General features: G+C 37.0%; 1 protein-coding gene across 1 annotated transcript in view; it reads left to right on the forward strand.

Moving 5' to 3' along the window:
• The first annotated feature begins 1,776 nt into the window (after positions 1 to 1,776).
• The window catches only part of MTF2 (metal response element binding transcription factor 2), a 32,791-nt gene continuing 11,187 nt past the window's right edge, over positions 1,777 to 23,380 (forward strand). The window contains exons 1-8 of the mRNA XM_007936053.2: positions 1,777 to 1,971; positions 2,097 to 2,178; positions 10,437 to 10,532; positions 10,769 to 10,869; positions 11,246 to 11,394; positions 17,796 to 17,891; positions 18,796 to 18,864; positions 19,567 to 19,690. Coding sequence (XP_007934244.2) covers positions 10,457 to 10,532; positions 10,769 to 10,869; positions 11,246 to 11,394; positions 17,796 to 17,891; positions 18,796 to 18,864; positions 19,567 to 19,690 — 615 coding nt within the window. The 5' untranslated portion in view covers positions 1,777 to 1,971; positions 2,097 to 2,178; positions 10,437 to 10,456. The remainder of the gene's footprint in view (positions 1,972 to 2,096; positions 2,179 to 10,436; positions 10,533 to 10,768; positions 10,870 to 11,245; positions 11,395 to 17,795; positions 17,892 to 18,795; positions 18,865 to 19,566; positions 19,691 to 23,380) is intronic.

A 23,380-nucleotide genomic window follows, 5' to 3' on the forward strand; every position in this document is an offset into this window, starting at 1 on the left:
ACCCCTCCTTGGGTTTCTGAGGCAGTGTCACTGTGGAAGTAGATTGCCAAACCCTCCTTCCAAGGAGTGGCTGGTGGATTTGAACTGTCAGCCTTCTGGTTAGTGGTCAAGTGCCTTAGGCACTATGCTATATAGTTGTTGTTGTTTGCCGTCGAGTCGGCCCCGACTCATAGCGACCCCTCCTTGGGTTTCCGAGGCAGTATCACTACGGAAGTAGGATTGCCCAACCTTCCTTCCGAGGAGTGGCTGGTGGGTTTGAACCACCAGCCTTCTGGGTAGCAGTCAAGTGCCTTAGCCACTATGCTACCAGAGCTCCTATGCTATATAGTAGGAGACTTTAATTATCACTTTCAGTGAAAGTTAGAGCAACTAGAAAGGAATGCAACAAAGACACAGAGGAACTAAACATTATCAACCAACTTGACCTTATAGATATCTACAGAGCACTTCACCTAACAGCCCAATATACGTTCTTTTCCAGTGCACACGGAACATTCTCCAGAGTAGACATATGTTAGGCCACAGAGGAAGCCTCAATAAATTTAATAGAATCAAAAATACTGCAAAGCATCTTAGATCACAGTGCTGTAAAATTAGAAATCAACAGTAGGAAGGAAGATCAAGGGAAAAAAGGCAAATACGTAGAAACTGAATAATACCCTCCTTAAAAACTACTGGGCAATAGAGAAAATTAAAAGTGAAATGAAAAAATTCCTTGGATCAAACGAGAATGAAAACAAAACATACCAAAATCTTTGGGACACAGCAAAAGCAGTGATCAAAGGGCAATTTATAGTAATAAATGAACATTAAAAAAAGAAGAGTGAGCTAAAATCAATACCATAACCCAACATCTCCAACAATTAGAGAGGCAAAAAAAAAAAAAAAAAAGGCAGTCACCAGAAGAAAAGAAATAATGAAGATTTGAGGAGAAATAAATGAAACAAAAAAACCCATAATCAAGAGATTAAAATTTAATTCATTTTTATTCTTTATTGAGTGTTTGGGAGCTCTGGTAGCATAGTGCCTAAGGCACTTAACTGCTAACCAGAAGACTGGCGGTTCAAACCCACCAGCCACTCCTCGGAAGGAAGGTTGGGCAATCCTACTTACATAGTGATACTGCCTCGGAAACCCAAGGAGGGGTCGCTATGAGTCGGGGCTGACTTGACGGCACATAACAACAACAACAACAACATTGAGTGTTTATGAAATTGTGTTATGTAACCTCTTAGTGAGTTCGTGGGTGGAGCAAATGTTTTAGGTGCTTAACTACTAATGGAATAGTTGTCAGTTCACATCTACCCAAAGGTACCTTGTAGCTTTGAAAACCCTAAGATAAAGTTCTGCTGTAACACATGGGGATTGCCATGAGTTGGAATCGACTTGATGGTAACAGTTTTTTTTTTTTTTTCCTTCCTTTCTTCTTTTTAACTACTTCTAGTCTGTCTACCTAGTCATGATGTTCAGATCATTCCTTTGCTCATGACCATGGCCTGGCCACCTCAAATTACAGCTGCTTTTTTAATTATGGTTATGCCTGGCCTCACATGGGGTAGGCACTGAATGAATATTGAGAACTGCTGTAACGTTATTTTAAACTACTTTGTTTCTGGAGAATATTTGTGATCTTGAGGTATTTGTTATGTTTTTCCTCAATCTAATATTTTCACAAATTAGTTTTTGAAATTAAAATACGAAATGTATCATTGTTATAAAGTAAGTTCCACAAGTAAGTTAGTGTAATATATGGTCTTTTATTTCTTAAACAGAGACTCTACAGGGGCAGGTAATTCATTGGTCCACAAGCGGTCTCCTTTACGTCGAAACCAAAAGACCCCAACATCCTTGACCAAGCTGTCTTTACAGGATGGACATAAAGCCAAAAAACCAGCATGTAAATTTGAAGAGGGTCAGGATGTCCTAGCTAGATGGTCAGATGGCTTGTTTTATCTTGGAACTATCAAAAAGGCAAGTTTCCTTAATAGGTCTTTTTTTATTTTTGCAGTAAACTTTTAATAATGTTAAACATTTAAATTTAACAACATGTTTTTAATTTTAAAAGAGATCATCATAAATATTCCTCTGTATTACAGATAAACATATTGAAACAGAGCTGCTTCATCATATTTGAAGATAGTTCTAAATCCTGGGTTCTCTGGAAGGACATTCAAACAGGCAGGTGCTACTATTTCTCTTGAACATGATTTATATTGAAATTTGATTTTCTTTAAGTTGTCATTCTAATGTTACCTGTTGAATACAGTTTATTAAGATAATTTTATATTGCATTTGAGGAGAGGTCAAAAAAATAATCAACATTCTTCATAGTCTTCAAGAATTATATTCTGTATTATAGGCTAAGAAGAACAAAAATAATGTTAGAGTTAGCAGTAGACTAGAGGACAGATACTTCTGTGAGTCACAAGTATAAACTATCGCTAGCTAAAATATAACCTTTCTAAGAACTTGAGAAAAATTCTTAACCACTGATTAGGTAATAGTTTGAGTTTCAATTTGACTATAACTTACTGGTCTTAGTACAAAGCAAAGCAGAAAGCAAATATTTATAGAGAACACACTATTTGCTAGATGCTTTGGGGAATTAAGACATACTGAACCAATTAGGAGCTCTGGTAGCATAGTGCCTAAGGCACTTGACTGCTAACCAGAAAGCTGGTGGTTCAAACCCACCAGCCACTCCTCGGAAGGAAGTTTGGGCATTCCTACTTCTGTAGTGATACTGCCTCAGAAACCCAAGGAGGGATCGCTATGAGTCGGGGCCGACTCGATGGCAAATAACAACAACAACAACAACAACCAAACCAATTTGGGAGCTCTGGTAGCATAGTGCCTAAGGCATTTGACTGCTAACCAGAAGGCTGGTGGTTCAAACCCACCAGCCACTCCTCCAAAGGAAGATGGGGCAATCTACTTCTGTAGTGATACTGCCTTGGAAACCCAAGGAGGGGTCACTATGAGTCAGGTCTGACTCGACGGTACATAACAATAAATAACAACAAAACCAATTGGAATACCGGAAATATTCATTAATAAGAATGGTTTAAAATTACTGTTTAATTATGGTTTTTTATGTTTAGATGGGAAAGTGAGGCTATATTTGGGTACAATATGGGTAGGCCTTGGTTTGGTTATAGGTATGTTTCTTATAATGATTTCAATTATTAAATGTAATTGCTTGTCTGCCCGTTGAATCTGCTAAATATAGGTGTTTTCTAAGGTTTTTAAGGTTTTATGGAAAGTGCTTTATTTGTTTTAAAAAAAACAACAATGTGAGCATTTTAGCTTCTTAGGAAAGCCGAACTTTTGGGTTTCCTTTTGTTAGGTTATTAGGATTGTGCTAAGACCTGTGTTTGTGTCTCTGGTAGAAAGGAGACATAAATTTGTTTTTCCTAGAGTATTGATACCTGTCGGAACTACTTAGCTATTGGGTTCTTTTTTGAATCCCAAGTGCAACTTCACGGTAGTTCACCTGTTGTGTTCAGTTTCTTGGTTTCCCTCCTAATTTTTCTCAAAGAATGAAGAAAAAAAAAAGATTTTAGAATGTACTCTGAAGAAACACATGGGATTGAGTCAGAATACTCAAAAGCAGCTGTCTTGTTTTTTTAAAAGAATTGTTGTTGTTGTTATGTGCCATCGAGTCAGCCCTGACTCATAGCGACTCCCCCTCCTTGAGTTTCTGAGGCAGTATCACTTATGGAAGTAGATTGGCCCATCTTCCTTCCGAGGAGTGGCTGATGGGTATGAACTGCCAGCCTTCTGGTTAACAGTCAAGTGCCTTAGGCACTATGCTACCAGAGCTCCTTTAAAAGAATTGGAATGCTCTAATTACCATCTATATAATTGATACTAGGGACTTAGGTGGAGAATTCAATAATATAGCTCCTGAAATTGATTAGGTTAAAGAATTAAAGATATGTTTTAAATCTAAAATTGAGGGGTCAGTGAGAAAAGTGTGGGCCATAAGATTTATAAGGATTGGAGGTCTCTAATAGTGGTAATATTGAGCTGATCTTAGTACCCTGCATAAAGAATTGTCCTCTCTTGTTATTCTTGTGAATATGGGTCTCTCTTTTCTTCCCCTTTCCCCTTTTCCTCATTTAAAAGTGACAGAAAGAGAGAGGAAAGCCAGTGCTACATAGAGATAGAAAGTTGTGAAAGTAAGGAGTCTTGTCTGTCAGTTTGGTGGTCTGTGGTAGTTCTTTCCTCACTGTCTCCTTTTACTATCTGTAGAATTACAAAGGTTGCATTTAATGCTTTGTAGTACCCATATTGCTATCCTAGGCATTAATGAGGTTAAAGTAGACTGGTATTGGCCATTTTGAATCAGACAATCATATACTATGCTGGGAATGATAAATGGGAGGAGAATGGCATGGCATTCATTGTCACAAAGAACATTTTAAGATTTATTTGTAGCACAATGCTGTCAGTGATAGGATAATATCCATATGTCTACAAGGAAGTCCAGTTAATACTACTACTATTCAAATTTACGCACCAAGCACTAAAGCAAAAGATGGAGAAATTGAAGATTTTTATCAGCCTTTGCAGTCTGAAATTGATCAAACATGCAAATGCAATCAAGATGTGTTGATTATTGCTGGTGATTGGAATGTGAAAGTTAGAAACAAAGAGGAATCATTGGTAGTTGGAAAATATAGCCTTGGTGATAGAAATGACACCAGAGATCGCATGATAGGATTTTCATTTTCCAAGACCAATGACTTACTCATTGCAAATTCCCTTTTGTCAACAACATGAGCAGTGGGTATACATAAGTGTGGACCTTATCAGATGGAATAGACAGGAATCAGATTGACTACTTATGTGGAAATAGGTGATGGTTAACCTCAATAACATCAGTCAGACAAGGCTAGGAACTGACTGTGTAACAGACCTTCGGTTGTTCATATGCATGATCAAGTTGAAGGTGAAGAAAATTAAAACAAGTCCATGAGAGACAAAATATCATCTTGATTATATCCCACCTGAATTTAGAGACCACCCAAAAAATAGATTTGACACATTGCACCAATGACCGAAAACCAGATGAGTTGTGGGATGATATCATGTATGAAGAAAGCATAAAGACATTAAAAAGACAGGAAAGGAAGAACAGACCAAAATGGATGTCAGAAGAGACTCTGAAACTTGCTTAATGGGTTCTACCACAAACAGCTGAGTAGCTGCCTTTAGGAGCTACTGTATATCAAGTAGCTCCTGTATATAAGGAGAAGCCGTGGGGATAGTCTCTAGTCTATATGGTATGCTTGGACCCTGCATGTAGCCATGTCATTGTTCAGCAGCCTGCCGTGCTCTGCCAAACTTGGGACTTAACAGTGGACTTGAATTAATGGCTTGCTGTGTGATTTGGTAATATTGGGACTGTGCCTTGCTGCTTGTCAACCTTGAGCTTGGCAGCCTCAGCAGCCAGCAGCTGTCTTGAGTGAAGAAAAGCCTCTAGCTTCAGTGGGCTAGGAGCTGGAGGCAGAGCTGTAGACCAAGGTTGAGGGGCTTTCACCCAGCTCCTAGAGCCTGGCACTTTGAACTTGAACTTAAAACCTCCAAATTGTAAGAATAAACTCCTGTTTGTTAAGGCCATCCCATTTGTGGTATATTCTTGTCAGAGTGGCATTAGGTAACCAGAACAATAATGAAATGTGCAAAGACCCAGAGTTAGGAAACCAAAAGAGAGGAACATTCTTGTCATTTCTTAGCTGCAAGAACTGAAGAAAAAATTTTGGCTTCAACTTGCAATATCAAGGGATTCTTTGGGCAAAATACTGAACGATGCAGGAAGCATCAAAAGAAGATGGAAGGAATACACATAATCAACTGTACCAAAAAGAATTGATCAATGTTCAGCATATGATCAGGAACCAGTGGTGTTGAAGGAAGAAGACCAAGCTGCTATGAGAGAATTGGTGAGAAACAAGGAATTAGTGGAATATCCACTGAGATGTTTCAGAAAATAGTTGCAGCGCAGAAGGCACTTACTCATTTATGCCAAGAAGTTTGGAAGACAGCTATCTGACTAACTGACGAAGAGATCCCTGTTTGTGGCCATCCCCCAAAAAAGGTGGTACGACAGGATGTGAAAGTTATCAAACAGTACCATTAATGTCACAGGCAAGTAAAATTTTGCTGAAGATAATTAAAAAAGGATTATAGCAGTATATTGACAGGGAAGTTTCAGAAATTCAAGCTGGATTCACAAGAGGATGTAGACTTAGGGATATCATTGTGGATGTCAGGTGGATCTTGGCTGAAAGCAGAATATGAAGATGTTTACCTGTGACTATGCAAAGGCATTTGATTCTGTGGATCATAACAAATTATGGATAACATTGTAGAGAATGAGAATTCCAGAACACTTAATTGTGCTCATGAGGTACCTGTACATAGATCAGGAGGCTGCTGTTTGAACAGAACAAGGGGATACTGCATGGTTCAAAATCAGTAAAGGTGTGTGCTGTCAGGGTTGTATCTTTTTACCATACTAATTCAGTCTGTATGCTGAGCTAATAATCTGGGAAGCTGGACTATGTGAAGAAGAATATGGCGTCAGAATTGGAGGCCTTGCTTGTTGAAAGTGAAAAAGATTTGCAGCATTTACTGGTGAAGATCAAAGACTACAGTATAGATTATACTTCAACATAAAAAAAAAAAAAGTCCTCACAACTGGACCAATAAGGCAATATCATGATAAATGGAGAAAAGATTGAAAGGATTTCATTTTCCTTGGTTCCACGATCAACACCCATTGAAGCAGCAGTTAGGAAATCAGATGTCATATTATACGGGGCACATCTGCTGCAAAAGACCTTTTTAAAGTGTTAGCAAAGATATCACTTTGATCACTAAGATGTGCCTAACCAAAGCTATTGTATTTTGGTCACCTCATATGTGTGTGAAAGCTGGACAATGAATAAGGAAGACTGAAGGAAGAGTTGATGCCTTTGAATTGTGGTGTTGGGGAAGAATACTGAAAATATCATGGACAGCCAGAAGAACAAAAGAAAAAATGAACGAATCTGCCCAGTAGATGTATAGTCAAAATGATCCTTGGAAGCAAGAATAGCCAGACTTTGTCTCACCTACTTTCGTCATGTTGTCAGAAGGGACCATTTTCCTGGAGAAGGATTCGTAAAGTAGATGGTCAGCGAAAAAGAGGAAAACCCTCAATGAGATGGATTGGTGTGGTCGCTGCAAGAATGGCATCAAGCATAGCAAGGATTGTGAGGATGGTACAGGACAAGGCTTTGTTTTGTTCTCTTGTGTGTAGGGTAGCTATGAATCAGAGCCCACTTGACAGCCCGTAACAATAACAATCACCCAGGTAGTATTACCCATGAAACTTGAAATTGGAGTAGAAATGAGCTAATGAACATGCTCTCATAGCTTTTAAGACATGGTACTGTACCTGCAAACTGCATTAGGCAGATTTCAACTTGGGGAGTAGCTTTAGTAGTTTTTTCCCATGTAAGATGCTTGTTCATAATAGATATATATAAAAAATAAGTAATAAATTAGCATATCTCATAAGATTCTTTTAAGACGTTTATATAAATAAGGATAGTATTTGATAGTAGTCTAGTGTGCGTTATAACAGGTAAATATCATGGTAAGACTTAAATAAATAAAAAAGGATTTTCTGAGTTGGGTCCGACTCGACGGCCGTGTGTTTGGTTTTAGTTTTGAATGTCATCGTGGTTTCTATGAAAATGATACAGTTGCATTTCTGCTGGCACTGTAAATTGCTTTAATTGTTGCATTAAATACATGAAAATATTAATATTTTAATTAATCCAGATGCCCACTCCTAGCAGTTTATTAAAAAAAAATAATAAAAATTTAAAAAACGTTAAATGTTTGTTGTAGCTTTATTTTAAAAGCAGCAAAACTTAGTGTTTTCAACGCGAAATGATTGGGACTTTGTAGTCAATTGGATTTAGAGGTTAAAGGCGTCTATAGAAGACCATTAAATTACACAGGAAAATTCATTGTAAATTTGATGATAAAATAGCTGTACTTAGATTTCACAATTAAAGGTAATTCCCAATTCTTTTTAGGATTGTTTCCTCAGGTGAACACGTATTTGTTGAATCAGCATCCCTTTTCTGGGAATTGCCTTCCCCTTCATAGATAACGTGGAAGTCAAGTTAGGCACATGCCCCAAGCTGAGATCCTCAGTGTCTTTCCAGGGAATTGTAGATTTGAGGTGAGAGGATCTAGACTCCATTTGGCTGCTTTCCTATAAACTGTGGGAGAGCATGTCCTGCCAGGTGCATGGAGAAGTGGGAGAGGCAGGCAGAGAAGAGGACAAGATACCAAAACAAGCAAGCAAAAACCAACTAACCAACAAACAAAAAACCCAGTGCAGAAACCTGGATGTCCATGAATAGAGAAAAAAGTGTAGTAAATTTGGTTCTATCCACTGGATGGAATATTATACTGCTATTAGAAGTCATACTTTTAAAAACTACCTGTGTGAAAAGTGCTTTTGGTAGAAAAAATACTACATTTTTATCATCAAATAGTATTGATGATAAGCAGCATTTTGTCATGCCTTAAAGAACATGGACTCTGGCTTATTTGGATTTGAACCTTAACTTTGATACTTTCTCTGGCTGAGGGTTCTGGCTGGGTTAGTTACTTTGTCTTTCTAAGTCATAGTTCTTCAAAGTTAGTTGAAGAATTAAAGTAACTTACATAATGAACGTGATACAATACTACAAAATTGTAAATTTTTAATTGTTGGTATGTGAATAAAATGTGGATTATGATTGTAACTATATATATTGAGGTAGACTGGGAGAGAATATTGGAAATGATAGTTGTGTTGGGGTGATAAAATCATACTCTAAATTTCGTGTAATTTTCTTTTTTTAGAATAAAAAAGTTTAAGGAAGAAGTTATTCAGGTAAAAAAAAATGACTAATAACTGAAACCCCCAAATTTTGTTAACAGTGGGGTTTTGTTAGGATACAGTATTAGACACCATATTTCTAGATTTCAAAAGCTAGAAATTAAAAAATTGGTGCTAAAACGGCAAGGTGGCCACATGTTCTGACCTCCTCTAATCCCACAAGAGGAAGACAGGATTACCAGCAGTAACCCAAGGCCCATTCCTACAAGGCCAGACATGCTTCCTCCCTCCAGCCCTTTCACCAACCGTTCCTCCCAAAGCACCCACCACCTCTCTCCTGGGTTCGATAATTCGCTGCAGTGGCCACACAGAGCTCACAGATTATGGGGTTTATTAGGGAAGCACCACAGGCTACAATTCAGGTTCAGGAAAAATGCTCAGTCTCTCTCCCAGGCCACTGTCCCTCAGCCAACAGTCTCTCACAGTCTCTTTCCCAGCAACGCGTGTCTCAGGAGCCCGTGTCTCTTTCAGTAGCACATCTTCCTCAACCAGCAGTCAGAGAGAGTTCTGCCTCTAGGAGGCCTCCTTTTGAGCCCAGAAGGGTGGTCAAACTAGCCAATCACAGCATCAGAACTCTAAGCATGTGAGAGAGAGTGGGAGCCTCCCAGAACATTGTATTGTGCCACGCCCAACAGAAGTAACCCAGGTGGATAGCTTCAGCAATCAGGAGCTCCTCAGTTGCTCATAGAAAATCCCACCTTGGAGTTTACAAAGACTTATGGGTAGAAAAGCCACACTAAGTAATTTACTACACTGCAGTTGATGTTCAGCCTCTTTAATAAATTAGTATATTAAAAGAAATGCTGTTACTCCAAAGAGAAAGGGAGCATTTACAGATCTTCTTTGTCCTTTTTCCTTAGTTTTTTGATAGTAGTGGGGTAGGGTGAGTGCATACACCTACATGAATAGATGTGTGTTCTAGAGAGTAGCTCTGTTACTCACAAGACCATCTCCATTCCCTAGGAGAGTGGGAATATTAGAAATGAATAATAAAGGAAGGCACCTGAGATAAGTTTAAATTAAAGACAGATTAAATTATGAATATAGACAGGCATCTTAAGTTAAAGGTGGTAAGAAAACAAATTAGAGAAGTAGAATTTTATATATAGTAGTCTGCCTTGAAGCAGCCCTAGTGGTACAGTGGTTAAGAGCTCATCTACTAACTAAAAGGTTGCTGGTTTGAACCAACCAGCTCCTACTCTGTGGAAGAAAGAAATGGTGTTCTGCTTTTGAAAGATTACAGCCTTGGAAAGCCTATGCAGCAGTTCTCTCCAGTAGGGTTGCTAGGAGTCAGAATTAACTTGACAGCTGTGGGTTTTCTGGTTTACTCTACCTTGAGAAGAAATATTTATCATCTAGTGAACAAATATTGTCAATATGGGCAACCACCGAGTCATAAAAGTAGTTTGTTATATGGAACTCTTGTTTATTATGGCTGTCTTTTGTTTTGTTTTGTTTTAATGTATTGCTTTTAATATTTTAGGAGCCACTGGAAGTGGGGAAATGGTCTGTACAATATGTCAAGAAGAATATTCAGAAGCTCCCAATGAAATGGTTATATGTGATAAGTGTGGCCAAGGTAAACATTGATTTCTTTTAATCTCGTGGAGAAGGTTTGTTATTTACCTAATGCTCTTGTTGAAGATTAACGACAAAAAATACTTTTTGTTGGTAATTTGAAGTAATTACCCTTTTTTAAAAATCAGTTGTAAATATATTAATGTAGGAAAAGAGAATACTAAAATACATTCTTGAAATTGTGTTGCAGTATTTATGAATAAAATAGAATTGCTTTGTGCTTTTTTTGATATTAAGGATATCATCAATTGTGTCACACACCTCATATTGATTCCAGTGTGATTGATTCAGATGAAAAATGGCTCTGTCGACAGTGTGTTTTTGCAACAACAACAAAGGTATCTTTCAAGTGTTTGGGCTAAAGCCCTAAATGGAATTTGTAAGACACTATCAATATTTAATGCTTGTGTATTTTGAAAGCTCATTTTAATGAAATGAGCAGTCAGTCAGTCCTGGATAGAAAGAGATACTGTTTATTTGACTATTGATGCTTAAGTGACAGCTCTTTTTGGACTTATTTTATGATAGTCATTTTGAAGTTGAAAGAAAAGACAACAAAATATGTAAAAATTATTATTAATCAAACAATTTGATGTGAAGAAGTTAAGAATGGAAAATACTTCAGAAATGTTTAAGACATTTATAAGTTATAGCATTGTGTTTAAAATTTTAGCCTTCACTCTTTTGAGTTTTTCTTTTTTACTTCTAATATAGAGGGGTGGTGCACTTAAGAAAGGACCAAATGCCAAAGCATTGCAAGTCATGAAGCAGACATTACCCTATAGTGTGGCAGACCTTGAATGGGATGCAGGTCATAAAACCAATGTTCAGCAGTGTTACTGCTATTGTGGAGGCCCTGGAGAGTAAGTAAATGCAATTGTTGAATATCTTTTAGGTAATTTTATTTACTTAGAATTGTTTTTTTCTTACTGACTGTAGTGGGAGTGATGGTAAAGTGTAAATGCATAGAAGTATCAGTAAAGAAAATAAAGGAGAATAATTTCATCATTATTTTTCAACACCCCCCCAATCTCATCTACTTTTTGATCATATCCATATATTTAAAAAAAAATCTTACTTGTAAATCTGGTTATTCTGAAAATTTAAAGTGAATTGTAAATATTCATGTATCTCATAAATAAACTTGTTAGGTTATATTATCTCCTTTTTGGTCATTCCATCCTGTGCCCTTGGATCATGTTAGTTTTTGTTGGTAGTCAACTAATACCTTTAGATTTCTCCCCCCCTGCTTTAAATACAAGCTGTAATACAGCATCTGAACTTGGCTAGATTCATGAGGAGGAATGAGAATCAGCATCAGCACAAAGCTAGTTCCTATCAGGTGGAGGTCAGACAGACATAACTCTACTTTCTAACTTTTTCACTGCTTTTCACAATCATGTGTGGTCCCCCACCCCCATCCCCACCCCTGTGGCACTCTCTGCTTCTCTACTGGGTTTCATAATTTGTTGAAGTGGGCACACAGAACTCACAGACCATGCTCACAATTATGTGGTTTCTTAGGGAAATAACAGGTTACAACTTGCCATCAGGATCAACATGGAAGTAACAACATTACAACTCTGGAGACAGATGCACATCATCAATTAGGACAGCTTCCAACCAAGACAGCTTTCAACTCCTTTTTGATGAGGCTAGCCAATGGCCCTTCTCTTTGCTGTGCACATGCCCTTCTCTGCCTTTGATTATGCCACCATTGGCCTCTCCACTTCTCATTGGACCAAATCATGGCCAGTGTAATAGCCCACTTGGCTGCTGCCCTCTTAGTAATAGCTTTCTGCTGTCACTGCTGGTTTTGCCACTGGACCCCTTTCAGGCCTCTCTGCTAGCTCTGCTCCCATCCCTTTTCTGGGCTGTTCTACCACCGGAACTCTTTGGGCCTCTGCCCCTTGCTCAGGCAGGTGTTAACAGGTCTTTCAGTGCTGCCAGCAAGCTTCTGCCCAAAGGTACTCACTTCTTCTCCTCTGAGGGCTGGCAAGCCCACTGCAGCTGTGCCAAAGGAGCAGGGAGGCCACATCTTCTGACCTCTAAGAGGAAGACAGAATCACCATCAGTAGCCCAAGGCCTATTCCTGCGAGGCCAGACATGCTGCTCCCTCCAGCCTTTTCACCAACCCCGACACCAACCGTTCTTCCCACAGCACCCACCACCTGTCTCCTGGGTTCGATAATTCCCTACATTGGCCACACAGAACTCACAGTTTATGGGATTTATTAGAGAAGCAACAGGCTACAGTTCAAGTTCAGGAACATGCTCAGTCTCTCTTAAGAGCCTGCTGTCTCTCAGCCGACAGTCTTGCAGCACGGCGTGTCTCTTGGTGTCTCTGAACACTGCGTGTCTCTTGGTGCCTCTCTTTCAGCTGTGTGTGTCTTTTGGTGTCTCTCAGCAGTGCATGTCTCACATCTCCCAGCTAGCAGTGAGAGATTCCTTCTGCCTCTAAGAGGGCTCCTTTTGAGCCTGGCAGAGTGCCCATACTAACCAATCCCAACATCAGAACTCTATACACCTGAGAGAGAGTGGATGTCCCAGAAAATTACTTCATGCTGCTCCCAACAGAAATACCCCAGTGGGTAACTTTAACAATCAGGAGCTACTCAGTTGCTCACAGTAAATTCCACCATGGAGTTTACAAAGACTTATGGCTAGAAAAGCCACACTCTGTAATAAACTACACTGCAAGCTGTTTGCAGGTCTCATGATTCCTGTTGCTTGTACTCCTGCCACTGTTTGTCACTTGGCTCTTTCTTGCTTGCTGCCATCTTGCACTGTCTTCATTATTAACAGCTCTTTCTTGGGGTCTAGGAGGTTCTCTGTGCAGTGACCCTGAGTCCAAAGGATTTGATTGCTCCACACTCTTCTTGATGGTAGTGAGGTCCCTCTTAATTTTTGTGGGGATTGAGTCTTGTCTAAACCTAGCAGCATGGCAAAACCAGCCAATTCCTGTACTGTACAACAGGGGGCTCAATCTCATTGGATAGATTTTTAGGCTCCTGTTTGCATAGTAATCAACCAGTCCCTTCAAGATTGTGGCCCCACTTGTTATTTTTGGGAGAATTATGAATCCAAGGCCATATGTAAGAGAAAACCACTGTATTCCTTAAGCTGATTTTAAACCAAGTTATGCATCATACACTTGGACTTAACTAAAAAATTTTTTTACTGTGTTTTAGGTGAAAGTTTACACAGGAAATTAGGTTCCCGTTTAACAGTTTTTATGCAAATTGTTCAGTGACATTGATTACTGTTTTCAGAATGTAGTAGTATTTTCATTAATGTCATTCTATTTGTTTTCTTTCCATTGATCTAGCTTCCCTTTCACTCCTTGCCTTCTCATCTGTGCTTTTGGGTAAATGTTGACTGTTTGGTCTCATATAGTTGATTGTTTAAGGGAGTACATTACTCATGAGTGATGTTGTTTATTTTATAAGCCAATCTGTTATTTGATTGAGATGAAGTCTGGTCATTCTTGCTTCCAAGGAGCATTCTGGCTGCATTTCCTCCAGGACAAACCTGTTAGTTCTTTTAACAGTCCATGGTACTTTGAACATTCTTCACAAACACCACAGCTCAAAAGCATCAACTCTTCTTCAGTCTTCCTTATTCATTGTCCAGCTCTCACATGCATATGAGGTGATTGAAAATACCATGGCTTGTGTCAGGCGCACCTTAGTCCTCAAGGAGACATCTTTGCTCTTTAGCACTTGAAAGAGATCCTTTGCAGCTGATTTGCCCAGTGCTATATGTCTTCTGATGTCCTGACTGCTGCTTCCATTGGCATCGATTGTAGAACCAAGTTATGTGAAGTCTTTGACAATTTCAGTCTTTTCTCCATTTACCATAATGTTGCTTATAGGACCAGTTGTGAGGATTTTTGTTTTCTTTATATTGAGATGTAATCCATATTGCAGACTGTATTCTTCAATCTTCACCAGTAAGTACTTCAAGTCATCCTCACTTTCAGCAAGCAAAGTTGTGTCGTCAGCGTATTGCAGGTTGTTAATGATTCTTCCTCCAATCCTGACGCCATGTTCTTCTTCATATAATCCAGCTTCTCAGATTATTTGCTCAGCATACAGGTTGAATAAGTATGATGAATGTATACAACCCTGATGCATTCCCTTCTTGATTTTAAACCATGCAGTGTTCCCTTTTTCTGTTCGAACAATAGCCTCCTGGTCTATGTACAAGCTCCTCATGAGTACAATAAGTGTTCTGGAACTCCCATTCTTCTGTGTTATCCACAATTTGTTATGATCCACACAGTCAAATGCTTTTGCATAGTCAATAAAACACAAGTAAACATCTTTCTGGTATTCTTTACTTTGAGCCAAGATCCATCTGACCTCAGCAATGATATCCCTTGTTCCATGTCCTCTTCTGAATCCAGCTTGCATTTCTGAAAGTTCTCTGTCAATATACTGCTGCAACCGTTTTTGAATTATCTTCCGTAAGATTTTACTTGCATGCGATACTAATGCTACTGTTCAATAATTTCCACATTATGTGGATCAGCTTTCTTTGGAATGGGTACAAATATGGATCTCTTCCAGTCAGTTGGCCAGGTAGCTGTCTTCCAGATCTCTTAGCATAACTGAGTGAGTGCCTCCAGCGGGGCATCTGTTTGTTGAAACATCTGAATGGGTATTATATCAACTCCTGGAGACTTGTTCTTTGCCAATTCTTTCAGTGCAGCTTCGGCTTCTTACTTCAATATCATTGGTTGTTGAACATATGCCACCTTGAACATTTTTTAACATATGCCACGGTGGCAACGGCAATGGGCTCAAGTATAGCAGGAGTAATGGACCTGGCTCAGGACTGGGCAGTATTTCGTTCTCCTGTGCATAAGGTTGCTATGAGTCAGAGATGACTTGACGGCACCTAATAACATCAGCATTTGATTGAAAGGTGACCTCTAAGAGTAGCTTTAGTTCTAAAGTCAAAGGGTATCTATCTGTTTTAGAGTGATAGTCTCAGGGGTTCCTCGGTCTCTCTTTGTCAAGTAGGTCTGGCCTTTTTTAGGGATTTTAATTTTGTTCTGTATTTTTCTCCCATTCTCTCCAGGGCCTGGTGTTGCGTCCCTGGTCAGAATGGTTGGTAGTGGTAGCCAGGTACCATCTAGGTCTTCTGATCTGAGGCTTGAGAAGGCTGTGGTTCGTGTGGGCTCTTAGTCCTGTGGACTAGTTTCTTCTTTGAGTCTTTGGAATCCTTCATTCTCTTTTGCTTCAGATGAGTAGAGATAGATAGTTGTATCTCACATGGGAGTTTACAAGCTTTTAAGATCCCATACACCACCCACCAAACTAGGCTGTGTAGCACATTGTCTTTATAACTATGTTATGCCAGTTGACTGAGTTGTCTCAAAAGACTGTTGACTTAAGCCTTTTAACCCAGTACACCAGTCTTGGGAGGTATCTAGGAAGGCTCTGTACCTATTTCTGTATGTGCTTTGTTATGTATGTACATATATATGCAGCACATATGTACAAACATGTATATATATATATGTGCCTACGGATATACCTACCCATGCATATGTACCACATATGCCTTCCTGTACACATATATGCATATAGATGTACTGTGCAACCCCATTACATTTTCTTTTATTGTTTCCACTGTTGCAAAATTGTGTATGTTGTATATGTTGCAATATATTATTGCCAAAGGTGTCCCCTTTTCTTACATTAGTGTTTTCATTTACCTTGGTCAGGTTGTGCAGACTTCAGTCATACTGCCTTTTCCATCACCAAAAATAACAATTGTCTGCTCTCTAGAAAGTGATGATCCCTCCCTCCCCCTCCCATCCCTGGTAACGGTCAAAGAACATTGCTTTCTGTGTGTATACCTATTCTTGACTTTTTATAATAGTAAGAGCATGCAGTATTTGTCCTTTTGTGATTGACTTATTTCACTCAGCATACTGTCCTCTAGATTCATCCATATTCTTTATGCATATTTAATATTAGGGAAGAACTTTACATTTAACCCAATTTAAATTGTGTTATTGGTTTCTTAGACTATACTTCCTTAGTATAGTGTAGGATGCTATCTAGGAGAATACTGGGACATAGGAGGTATTCAGTGATGAAACTATGAATTAATATATCAATGATGGATTTTTAGTTCTTTATTCTACTTAGTCTCTGATCTTAGGGAATTTTTATTTGTGACTTAACTGTTTTGTAATTCTTCCCAGTCTCTGGTCAATGTTCTAGTTCCTTTAAGTTGCTTAAAAAAGAGAGACAGTGAACAGGTGTACAAAATAATCTTTTTGCATCATCATTTATCCCTAGTATTCAGTTTGAAGCATTATTCAAAGTAAGTAGGAACTATCATAAATACTATTTTGTTAGGGAGATCTTTCATTGGTCTTTAAGCACCACAAGGTCAGGAACTGTGACTGATACTGCTAATCACTCTACATTCATCATGAACAGAGTACTTAGAACATAATGAGTATTCAGTACACATTGTTGATTGAATCACCTGTCTTTATAGCAATCTTCCTGTCTTTGTCTATGTATGGCTTAAAATTAATGTGGAATTTACTTGTTGAACAAAAGTATTAGAAGACAAGACATTATTTGGGTGACAAAGCTATCAATGTATTGAAACTTTATACTAAAAAGAAGGCAAACCTTCTTAGCTGAACATTCAGTTTTAGCATCTTCACTTACCTGGAACAGGAACTATAAACAAAACCTATCACAATGTCTTTATACATGATAGCCTCAGATTAGATGTATAATTATGTTAACGATATTTATTAATTTTCAATATGCTATTATTTTAATGGACAAGGATAATAGAAACACAGAGAGGATATAAAATGGAATGATCATACTCTGAAAATTGCCTAAGTCTATTTGGTATATGGACAATAAGCTGTACATGTTATTGACCTTTGAGGTTGAGCTTTCCTAGGCTATAGGAAATTGATGTGAAAAAAAGTCACAGATTTGTGTTTTGAGAGAGCTACTTTACTGATGTAGGAGCCAGGCACTTGCTGCCTAGAAATAGTAGTTGTATCTTTCAGAGACTTATAAATTCTCGTGAAAAAAGGAGAGAAGGGGTGAAACAGTTGCTATTATCAGCCTTTTTGGAAAAAAATAACACAAAGTAGAAATATGATGCTTTTATTCAATATTATATTCTGGATAATGCCACTTTTTTTCCCCCCCCAAATGGACCATTTACATCATCAAAAAGGAGTAATTTTAATCTCACAATTTTCTTATAGCTGGTATTTAAAGATGCTGCAGTGCTGCAAATGTAAGCAGTGGTTTCATGAGGCTTGTGTGCAATGCCTTCAAAAGCCAATGCTATTTGGAGACAGGTGAGAAGGGCATTTGTACTTTACTGATTGATGAGTTTTATAGCTTTTTTAAATAGCTTGTGATTTCATATTTCTAAAAATACTTGTAAGAGGGACTTGGAAAGATGATCATCTCAGAAGGAAAGTATTGAATAATAAATAATACTTGTTTTTGTTGTTAAGTGCCATTGAGTTAATTTTGACTCAAAGCAATCCGATAAGACAGAGTAGAATTGCCCTTATAGGGATTTCTTGGCAGTAGTCTTTATGCTTATCTTAGCAGGTTGTTGGAGCACTGAATGAAATTATATATATGGGAGCAGCTATCATGATTCCTTGGCATACATTCCGTAAAACCAAACTCATTGCTGTTGAGTCGATTCAACTTGTAGCAATCCCTCCTTGAGTTTCCGAGACCGTAGTACTACGGAAGCGGATTGCCCAGTCTTCCTTCCAAGTGGCATACATAAGCTATCAGTAAATTATGGAGGTATATGAACCTGTATTTGAACTCTAAAGGTCTCAGTTGTTGTTTTTGTTAGTTGCTGTCAAGTCTGTTTCAATTCATGGTGACCCCATGTATCCAGAATAGGACTGCTCCATGGGGTTTTCAAGGCTGAGACCTTTTAAGTCAATCCTGTCTTCTGAGGTGTTTTTGGGTGGGTTCGAGTTGCCAATTTTTTGGCAAGTAGTAATCAAATGTTTAACCATTTGCACCACCGAGGGACTCCCCTGAAGGTCTCTTCCCCTGGTATGAATTGTTTCATTATTTGCTGTTATTGGAAAAGAAATTCCTTAAATTACAGACAATATCCCAGTTCAAATTGTATTTTGCTTTATATTTGGTGTCCTTTGATCAGTTGTAGGATAATATATGCATACCCTTGATTGTTGAATATATATTCAACTTTTTTTCCCCCCTTAGGTTTTATACATTTATTTGCTCTGTCTGCAGTTCTGGACCAGAATACCTCAAACGTCTACCATTACAGTGGTAAGTGTGATTATAACTATAATAATAATTATTTTTTTATATACATGTAATTGGTTTAAATAGAAAGTTGTTCATTTTTATGCCTGGCTTTATTTTAATTTTAATTTATCCCCAAGTCATATGTCATCTTCACTAAGGATTATCCATTTTTACTGCTAAATTGATAAGGCTATCTGTTGTTGAATGCCATAAACTTAATTTTCAAATATCTTTCAGACTTTTAGAATTTTTACTTATGTTCCTAGTTCTTTTGAGCCTTAGGAATAGCATACAATAGAAGAGAGAGAGGATAAATCTGCTTCAGTGTAGTTGTTCTTAGACATGGGAATTCAGTGAATTTTGGAGCTATACTAATAAAATATTTATAGTAAGTATTTACAAATGATTATTATGTGTCTTACATATCTTAGGAACAGGCAAGTGCATACTCTAGTAGACTGTTTTATCTAAAATAGTCTATTAGAGTATGCACTTTCCTGTAACTTACATGTTTAAGTAGTGAAAATAAGTAGAAATTGTGATTGTTTTTTGATTGTAAGCTACTTTTTTTAAAATAATGTTTGGTCAATTTGATTTAGAATATTGGCCCTCTCTTCACCTAAATAATTCACTGAGTTTTTAATTACTAATTTTATTAAGAAATTGTGTGATTTCATAACAGTAACCAAAAACGTTTTCAGATATTTTATTTTTGGATTTCAGGGTAGATATAGCACACCTATGCCTTTACAACCTAAGTGTTATTCACAAGAAGAAATACTTTGATTCTGAACTTGAGCTTATGACATATATTAATGAAAACTGGGATAGATTGCACCCTGGAGAGGTAGGTGGTTTTAGAGCTAACTTCATTAGCGACTTAATGTCTTTTTTATTTTGGCTTGTTTATGTTAAAAACAACTAAAACACTGTATAAGCCAGATGTCTAAATAAAATTTTGATTTTGGGTCTGGGAAGAAATACTTCGGTAAGGATATCAGGACTAGTCCTCATCCTATTGTGTGTATTGAGTATTGACTCTGGAAAACTTTATAAGAAGGGAGTAAATTACTTGACTCTTTCATTTGTTTGAAGGAAGAATCATAATTACAGTTAGCAGGGAGAGAGAAATCTTTAATATTGGGTACCTTACTCATGGTTTTCTACCTCCTTTTCTTCTAAGTTTTCTATAAACTTGGAGATAAAACCAACATTCTTTCCTGTCTTGTTGGTTATAACCTATATATATTTCCCTTATATACTTCTGACTTCCAGGAATGGTGGGATCCAGTAATAGTGTTAGAATAATGAGTTACAAGGAGTGAAGCTATTTGAAGTGAAGATTATCCTCTCCCATTCTGTCATTTTTACATCTTGTTTTGCTTTTCATTTGCGAAGTATAACCACCTATGCTAATTTGCAAATTTTTTTTAAAGGAATATGGAAATAATAAATGTTCATTAATGATTTTGAAACTATAGAATAACACAGAGGAAAATAATTAGAATAACTTTAATAGCTGTGTTTTGTAGCATTTATTTAGAAGTAATAGAATACAGGTATTAACTATTCTTAGAGCAAAATTAAAAAGTTTGTTTTATAGTAGATAAAATCAGATGTGTGAATTTTAGTCATGCAATTGCTTTTTGAGATAAAAATGGTGCAAACTGATTGGAAATTTAGGGAGAATTTCTGCATTATTTGTGGATTTTAGACATAAAGGCCATTTATAAGGTTCATAGCATAAAAGATTTTTTTGTTGTTTTGGAGTTTTATGGGACAGCAGAGAGACCATAACACAAATATATCTGAAAGTTAGTTGATGATAGATCAGCTGCATAAAATATAACAAATACTTGCAGAATACTTAGGTCTTTAGTATTCTAAAATCTAGCATAGTATTGAAACTCAATGTTTTAAGTGTTACAAATTGGAGTATGAAACTTAAATTGTATTAAATGCTTCATTTTTCAGATGATGTTTGAGAGAAATGGAATGACTTAAAAACGAATAAATTTTAATAAACTGATTAGTGATAAGAAAAAGTAAGTGTAAGGCGGTGGTAACCATATGTTCTTTAGAGTCATCTTAATAATTAATCTGTCAGTACATCATTCATTTAGAATGTTTTCTTTCTAGTACATGATTCTTTTAGCACTACATATGCAGATACATCTGTGTACCTGTTAGCATGTTTTATGTTTCACATGATAAATTTTAATGTTTAGATTTTGTTTATGAGGCTGAGAATGTTAAACAATAAAATGCATAAATAATCTAATTTCAGAGATGAGTTCAATTTATGGATTTCAGTTCTCTCAGGTCCAGCTGAACTTAAGCACTAGATGTATGTTTTCTTTTTTAAATAGATTGAGGTGTCTTAGAAATAAGACATTTTGATTGATTATTCTTTGCCAATATATGTTTCTATTTTTATTAAAAAAATAGACTACAATCTAATATAACTTGATAAAGAAATAGCTTTACCTTTTTAAGAGAGTGTTTCTATTTCTTTGAGCCATCAAATTTATTATTAGGACAAGTGGCTTTCTAATCATTTCTCATTCCCTTTACTCTGCATTAAAGTAGGAAAATACTCAGATTTCTTAGCTTGGTCATCTCATTCTCAGATTAGTTTTTGATAGTTGGAAGTTTAAGTTTTAATTCTTCATACTGTTTTTAGGATTGGTTTTTAGGGTGAGGTATTAATAAAAAGATCATGTTGTTGTTGTTGTTGTTATGTGCCGTCGAGTCAGCCCTGACTCATAGCGACCCCTCCTTGGGTTTCCGAGGCAGTATCACTACGGAAGTAGGATTGCCCAACCTTCCTTCCGAGGAGTGGCTGGTGGGTTTGAACCGCCAGTCTTCTGGTTAGCAGTCAAGTGCCTTAGCCACTATGCTACCAGAGCTCCCAAAAAGATCATACTAACTATAATGTTTATTGAATGTTTTTCATTTAGTTTGCTTTTAAATATTTGTGATAATGGAAATAAGGATAAAGAATTATTCCAGAATACTCCTTACGTGGTACAAATGATTAATGTGCTTGGCTCCTAATCAGAAGTTTGGCCTCTTGAGTCCATTCATAGGCACCTTGGAAGAAAGGCCTGTATATATACTTCCAACAAAGTCAGTCAGTGGAAAGTTCTGCTCTGACACACATGCATTTGCTATGAGTTAGAATTGACTCAGCAATACTTAAATAGTATGTCTTTGGTTAATTGAACTGGAAATTAAATTTTGTCATTACTTATCTAAATTTAGGTTAATTAAAGTTTTTAATTTTATAGTCTTATTGCAAATCTTTCTACAAAATAGCTTTACTCATTTTCAAGACATAGGGAATATAGTATATTCTAAGTATATAATTATTGGTTAATTGAGTAATTTGGAGTACTCAATCATTTTGAACATCAATTCTTATTATACATAATGCAGATTATATGATACATGATTTCATTCTAAGTTTATTCTCAAAAATGAATAGAACAGTAGTTAGGTTGTGCTTTTTCATTCTCTTAAATGTGGAGTACCTTCTGTTCAGATTTAAAAAAAAACAACTTTAATATTATGAGAAGTTGATTGAGATTTTTATGTATGGCAGTTTTGCTTAGGAATATGTAATAGAAATTTAGTCACAGGGCTGCACTATAACTTAATTTTACAGATGAGCATATGATGACACTGGCTAAACTTCAGTGGTGCTTAGCAACAATATTTTAGAAGCCTAATCTTAAATAAGTATTTGTTGTTGTTGTTATGTGCTGTTGAGTCGGACCCGACTTATAGCTACCCCTCCTTAGGTTTCTGAGGTGGTATCACTACGAAAGTAGATTGCCCAGCCTTCCTTCCAAGGAGTGGCTGGTGGGTTTGAACCACCAGCTTTCTGGTTAGCAGTCAAGTGCCTTAGGCACTATGCTACCAGAGCTCCTGAAATAAGTATTCAGGTTTCTAGTTATTTGGTGTCACTGATACTCTGTTTAGTGTGTTGTCTTCTATTTTTTATTGTCATAATATAAATAAATACTGTGACTTCTCTTTAATAACAGAAGAAAGTCTTAAGAAATTAAACTTCATTTAGAGATATCTCTTCATACTGAAAGGCAAATCTAACATTTATAAATCATATTTTCTTCTTAGTTGACTATTTTACAGGATTGCTGTGTAGAGAAGCTAAAACTTATATACCATACTAGGAGATTACAATAATTTTATACCATGCTTCATTATGTCAGGCTCTTTTTTTTCTCTTTAACATCATTGTGACTTAGTGTTTATCATATAATCTGAGTGTTTGAGGAACTACTACGTTTGCTAGTATTTTTTGAGTTAGTAAAATACATAATGTAACATTTGGCACCCCAGTAATGGTTTATTTTTATTTAGGTATTACTGTTTTACCAGTTTGCTTTTGGGAATTATCTGTTGTCTTTGATTCCTAATGTGATTTGAAATCCTAGTTGTGTAAGAATAACCCACTTTTCTTTTAACTGTATGTAGACTTAAAAACCCAAAGGTTGATAGCAGAAAAATGTAT

This window comes from Orycteropus afer, unplaced genomic scaffold (genome assembly GCF_000298275.1).
Source record: "Orycteropus afer afer isolate SDZICR_OR568_19922 unplaced genomic scaffold, OryAfe1.0 scaffold00033, whole genome shotgun sequence".
In the NCBI taxonomy this organism is placed as follows: domain Eukaryota; kingdom Metazoa; phylum Chordata; class Mammalia; order Tubulidentata; family Orycteropodidae; genus Orycteropus; species Orycteropus afer.